This window comes from Pseudophryne corroboree, chromosome 8, assembly GCF_028390025.1.
Source record: "Pseudophryne corroboree isolate aPseCor3 chromosome 8, aPseCor3.hap2, whole genome shotgun sequence".
NCBI classification, from domain to species: domain Eukaryota; kingdom Metazoa; phylum Chordata; class Amphibia; order Anura; family Myobatrachidae; genus Pseudophryne; species Pseudophryne corroboree.
The window spans coordinates 15,123,384-15,130,094 of record NC_086451.1 but is presented as its reverse complement, the minus strand read 5'-3'; the positions used below and the strand labels follow the sequence as shown (position 1 = coordinate 15,130,094).

At 46.3% G+C, this 6,711-nt stretch overlaps 1 protein-coding gene across 2 annotated transcripts in view; it reads right to left on the bottom strand.

The window, feature by feature from the left end:
• Positions 1–264: 264 nt before the first annotated feature.
• Positions 265–6,711, bottom strand: part of LOC134948139 (histo-blood group ABO system transferase-like) — a 48,562-nt gene continuing 42,115 nt past the window's right edge. For both annotated transcript variants that reach the window (XM_063935946.1, XM_063935947.1), the window contains exons 4-5: positions 4,367–4,501; positions 265–1,064 (exon numbers count right to left, since the gene is read on the bottom strand). In XM_063935946.1, the coding sequence (XP_063792016.1) occupies positions 374–1,064; positions 4,367–4,501 (826 nt within the window). In that variant the 3' untranslated portion in view covers positions 265–373. The remainder of the gene's footprint in view (positions 1,065–4,366; positions 4,502–6,711) is intronic.

Sequence of the window (6,711 nt, the reverse complement as noted above, 5' to 3'; positions counted from 1 at the left end):
GGGTTAGAGGGTCATTGGGGAAAGGTAAGTATACTTACCTATCCCATTGGGATGCGGGCATATCATACCTAACCCAACTGGATGGCTGTACCTCTAAGTACCGCTTTGGGGGCGCACCAGTAACTGAAAGTGGAGGCATCAATAGCTGTATTAGTGCCAAAATACAAAAAAAAAGTGTTTGTTTTGAGAAAAATTGATATTATTGATTTACTGTGTTTCATTATAAAAAGTTTTCACACCTTAATTAAAAAAAAAAAGAAGAAAAAAAGTTACTTAAATGTATTGTACATGCACAAAGAAAATATTGTATATACAGGAAAAAAGCGAACAATCTGCAAATCTGAATGAATAAGTTACCTAACGCTTTACTTTTTCATCGTCTGTTTCGGATTTGACGATGGTTTTTCCGCACGGCGAGAAAGCGCTTCCTCTGCAGGAAGTCCGGTGAACCAAATTTCTCGTCCCATAGATACTCCGGGGAGAGAATTTTCGTCGGCTTGTGATCTAGGAAATATTTGTTCAAGTAACTCTCGTCGTGCCAAATGGCTTCAATGTTGTTGGCTCTGTCGGCCATCATGGCGTTGTGGCAGAAATCCGTTAGCTTGTAGACCTCTGCTACTGTTCCCCCAAAATATCCTCCCGCGTAATAAAAGTCGCCCTCCTCCGCCGCAATGTAGGCTTCAGATTGCAGTTTCCGCTCATAAGTAAAACTTTCCCGCGGAGCGCCGTACAGACCAGGATGCAGCGTCCCAATCAAATCGCTTAAGATTTCCACCCCAACCTCATCGCTGAACCTCATGTCCACGTCCACGCACACCAAATAATCCACCTCGTTGACGAATCGTTCCTGTGAATACTTACGGATCATCTCCATGCGCCTCATAGACACCTCCTGCCATCTTTGGTAGCTGGGAACTTCCAGGACAGTCACGCTTCTGCCCTCTCCGAGGTCGGGGGTTGGAATATCGCCCACGCGGTCAGTGAAGATGTAGTAGATGACCTTGTGGCCAATCATGAAATATTTCTCAGCGGTGTCTATAAAAGTTTTGACAAACGCCGTATACCTGGAAAAGAGACAGGAAGGACGCATCACTGGAAATCACACTCTCAAGCCCCACTCCAAAACCAATATAAAGCATAAAATATACACCTTAACAATAGTAAGTCATAGATCATGTAGAAAGCAGCGCATGGGTTCAAATTGTAAAAAGAAACTGTCCATTGTGCAATTAGATGTAAGTATAGGAAATATATTATTTGTGCTGTGTCGATGGTTCGATGTTATTCTGCAGTGTGATGGGTAATGTATTAATCTTCGTGGTGAATGGAGGGAGTGTATTGGGCTCCAAGCCAGGGTGGAGCCACGTGCTGGGCCCAGGGTGGAGCCACGTGCTGGGCCCAGGGTGAAGCCACGTGCTGGGCCCAGGTTGGAGCCACGTGCTGGGCCCAGGTTGGAGCCACGTGCTGGGCCCAGGTTGGAGCCACGTGCTGGGCCCAGGTTGGAGCCACGTGCTGGGCCAGGGAGGAGCCACTTGCTGGGCCAGGGAGGAGCCACGTGCTCGGGAAATGTACTCATAAGTACATTTCCCGAGCACGTGGCTCCTCCCTGGCCCAGCACGTGGCTCCACCCTGGCCCAGCATGTGGCTCCAACCTGGGCCCAGCACGTGGCTCCACCCTGGCCCAGCACGTGGCTCCACCCTGGCTTGGGGCCCAATACACACTCTCCATTTACCATGAAAATTAATACATTACCCATCACAGTGCAGAATAACATATGCTATATAACATATAGCACTAATCCCCCTCACCGCCCCCAAATCACGCAGCGGCTTTTGGTGAACTACAGCTGATGTTGCTGATCCAGACATGCACATATATGCTCAGTATTCGTCCTGCCAATGCGCAGATAAATATCGGATTGATGTAAATCTCTGAATCGGGGCTACAATCATTTTATCCTCCAAACAATGCACAAACATCAAAGAAGATCAGCATTAATATGTAACCTATGGTAATTGTGAAGCGAGTACAGGTTGAGTATCCCATATCCAAATATTCCGAAATACGGAATATTCCGAAATACGGACTTTTTTGAGTGAGAGTGAGATAGTAAAACCTTTGTTTTTTGATGACTCAATGTACACAAACTTTGTTTAATACACAAAGTTATTAAAAATATTGTATTAAATGACCTTCAGGCTGTGTGTATAAGGTGTATATGAAACAAAAATGAATTGTGTGAATGTAGACACACTTTGTTTAATGTACAAAGTTATAAAAAATATTGGCTAAAATTACCTTCAGGCTGTGTGTATAAGGTGTATATGTAACATAAATGCATTCTGTGCTTAGATGTAGGTCCCATCACCATGATATCTCATTATGGTATCTAATTATTCCAAAATACGGAAAAATCCGATATCCAAAATACCTCTGGTCCCAAGCATTTTGGATAAGGGATACTCAACCTGTATAATAATTTATAAGCATTCACAAATGAATGTTTGTATAATCTCATGATGCACTCCATACAATAAGACAAAAATGCTGTATTTAATACAATTTGAGAATAGATTAGTTGTTGAGGATACATAGCAAACTGCACGTAGAACATATACAAAAATAATAACTAATCTTTGAACAGTAAATATATACGGTGGAGTCACATTATTATGACCATCTCCTGCATGCGGCAGTGCGTACGCCATGAAGTAGTCACGTGTGGTGCGCTGGCTTGGTGGGTATATAAGGTGTGTGATAGGCCGTCTGCACGTATATCACTCGTTGCTGGCTTGGTGGGTATATAAGGTGTGATAGGCCGTCTGCACGTATATCACTCGTTGCTGGCTTGGTGGGTATATAAGGTGTGTGAGAGGCCGTCTGCACGTATATCACTCGTTGCTGGCTTGGTGGGTATATAAGGGGTGTGATAGGCCGTCTGCACGTATATCACTCGTTGCTGGCTTGGTGGGTATATAAGGTGTGTGAGAGGCCGTCTGCACACATATCACTCGTTGCTGGCTTGGTGGGTATATATGGTGTGTGATAGGGCGTCTGCACACATATCACTCGTTGCTGGCTTGGTGGGTATAGAAGGTGTGTGATAGGCCGTCTGCACACATATCACTCGTTGCTGGCTTGGTGGGTATAGAAGGTGTGATAGGCCGTCTGCACACATATTACTCGTTGCTGGCTTGGTGGGTATATAAGGTGTGAGATAGGCTGTCTGCACGGGTGTAGTACTGGTGACCGGCGGTCTCCTGACCGCCGGTCAGCTTACCGACGCCGGGATCCCGGCGGGGAAGGGCGAGTGCAGCAAGCCCCTTGCGGGCTCGCTGCGCTCGCCACGCTGCGGGTTCGGTGGCGACCTGCGGTCGCCACGGGTTCTATTCCCACTCTATGGGTGTCGTGGACACCCACGAGTGGAAATAGTCCCTGTAGGTCGGCATGCCGACCATCGGGATAGTGAGCCGTCGGGCTCATGGAGGTCATGTGACTGTCGGTCAGCTGACCGGCGGTCACATTAATACCACCCGTCTGCACACATATCACTCGTTGCTGGCTTGGTGGGTATAGAAGGTGTGTGATAGGCCGTCTGCACACATATCACTCGTTGCTGGCTTGGTGGGTATATAAGGCGTGTGATAGGCCGTCTGCACACACATCACTCGCCGTCATGGGTAAAAGGGGCGATTCATCCAAGTTGCAAAAAGAGATGATTATTGGCTTTCGGGCCAAGGGTAGCGGTATTTCTGACACAGCGCAGTGTGTGAGCTGTTCGCGTGCTGCTGTGGGGATGGTACATCGTGCTGGACAAATGGCACCATTGCGAATAACCGTCGCGGAAACTGCGGAGCACCATGCGCCACTGATGTGAGAGGTAAACGCCGGCTGTGAAGGTGCGTGAGGGCCGACCGACACGCTATAGGGAAGCAGCTCACCGTCACAATGTACGTGTGTCTAATACGCCAGTTCAGCCCATCTAGCTGCTGTCTGTGCTGCATGCGGCGGTTACTCCGGCTATTAGTTGGTGCTCATAATAATGTGACTCCACCATGTATATTCATCACTATTTTCCCACACAGTGGGTTTACAGAAGGAAAACTAGTGTGTAGTGTTATACACCTGGCACCGCTTTATCTGTTATACATCCGCCATCGGCGGCTTTGACCAATGCATTCAAAACGACAACAGAAGTAAATATTAAGCAAGTCTGATACAGCATTTATTACTATTGCCGGTTTTATGGGTCGAAGTTGCAGATGATCGTCTGCTTTACAAAATATCCCCTGAAATGTTACAAATTACAAAATATTCCCTGTGCGGGGAAAAAACAGAAAAGGCCACATAACGTTTGGAACTTACTTTTTAATAGCGAACACGGTTATCCCAATGCGGACATTCCTTTGGTGGAATTGCGCATCCAGTATTGCAGAGTTGTATGTTCCGTTCCAGACAATGGGTGCGAGCCACGGCGACAGCAGCAGCACGTCCGTCCTCCTGCCGACACAGACCATCCATACATTACATCACATCACAGAGTGTCTCCTACCACAGTCACTGTGTGGAGCTCTGCTATACAGGAGAATAAGGGGGTGATAGACATTCACGGACATGGGTGGTCATTCCGAGTTGATCGCTAGTTGAAGTTTGCAGCGCAGCGATCAGGCTAAAAAACGGCTATGCGGCGCAATGCGCACACGCGTCGTACGAGCACAGCGAACGATGTAGTTTCACACAAGGTCTAGCGAAGCTTTTCAGTCGCACTGCTGGCCGCAGAGTGATTGACAGGAAGAGGGCGTTTCTGGGTGTCAACTGACCGTTTTCAGGGAGTGTTCGGAAAAATGCAGGCATGCCAGGAAAACGCAGGCGTGGCTGGGCGAACGCAGGGCGTGTTTGTGGCGTCAAAACAGGAACTGAACAGTCTGAAGTGATGGCAAGCGCTGAGTAGGTCTGAAGCTACTCTGAAACTGCACAAAATTATTTTGTAGCCGCTCTGCGATCCTTTCGTTCGCACTTCTGCTAAGCTAAAATACACTCCCAGTGGGAGGCGGCATAGCGTTTGCACGGCTGCTGAAAACTGCTAGCGAGCGAACAACTCGGAATGACCCCCATGGTCACCAAATGGAAAGTCACAAGCCCCTGTGTACACAGAGGTCTGCTATTCTAGTCTTCACCCAGAGCCAGATTAAGGAGCAAAGGGGGGAAATGTTTTCCTTCTCTGCGGATCCTAAAAAGATAATAATTACTGTGCAATAACATTTGTTTAAACTTTAGAGTCACCTGAGCGAATTTCAGGAAAGTCTCAAAACAAGGTCTGGTGGGTTCATTAGCTCTTCTTTAAATATTTACAAAATAAATGTCCTAATCCAGATAGAAATCCTGAAAACATGACATGTTGGGGATCGAAGTTAAGAAGCACTGTTCTAATTCATTGAAATTTTTTTTGTAATCGCTCAAGTGGTAGCAACCTATCTCATTCACTATGAAACCTTTTAGGCCCTAATTAAGGGTTACACAACATTCGCTCTCCAATTCGTCAGAAATAAATTGGACTATCGGCATATTTTTGGAGCGTGGAAGGAAAAACCTTCGGAAGCCTGTGCAAAACACTGGGAGGAACATACAAACTTCACACAGATAGAGGAAGGGACAGAATCAAACCCAGCACTGTTTGCCCTATCCATTTATTTAAATGAGCAAAGGTAGCCAACAATGATGACAGTAAGTATATTTTAGGCCATCAATTCCTCACCGGGGATTTGACATTGACCATCGATGTCCAGCAAACATCGATGGTTTGCCATCAGTCTTTGAGTTACAATGGTGACGATGCAACAGGTTTTATTTTCCCATATCGGCCATCCCTGAACGCTGCCCTGTTTCTCCGATTGGCCTGAAAACTGCACTTGCGACGCCCCCTGATGGGTCAGCCCATCACTTGTTTTCTGTCCATGTTTTCGTGCTATTGACAGAAGGTACCGATAGTGCCAGCCATTGATGGAAACATCGATAATGAACCATTCGATGTACTGTATATCTCTAGCCCCCCCTTAAGTCTTCAGTGCCTCAGCCCCCCATAGCCTTAATATAGCACTCCAAGCAGCAACTTGAATTAATTATGGGGGTAATTCAGACCTGAAAGCAGCAGCAAATTTGTTAGCAGTTGGGCAAAACCATGTGCACTGCAGGGGAGGCAGATATAACATGTGCAGAGAGAGTTGGATTTGGGTGTGTGATTTTGTTTCTGTGCAGGGTAAATACTGGCTGCTTTATTTTTACACTGCAATTTAGATTGCAGATTGAACACACCCCACCCAAATCTAACTCTCTCTGCACATGTTACATCTACCTCCCCTGCAGTGCACATGGTTTTGCCCAACTGCTAACAAATTTCCTGCTGCGATCAACTCGGAATTACCCCCTCTGTTCTCAATGATGTGATAAGTACATTCAGATCAGATGTTGCTCTTCTATTCTGGGTGAGAAAACATATACTTAAGCTAGCAATCGGAGATATAGGGCCAGATTTATCAAGCCTCGGAGCGTGTTATTTATCATTACTCTCCAAGGCTTGATAAATCTGGGCCATTGTATGGGACAGATCTTATAATAGATATATATGTGTGTGTGTGTGTGTGTGTGTGTGTGTGTGTGTATATCTATCTCTCTAAAAGCAAAAAATCCATCCTTCCGTCTTTCTATACAAA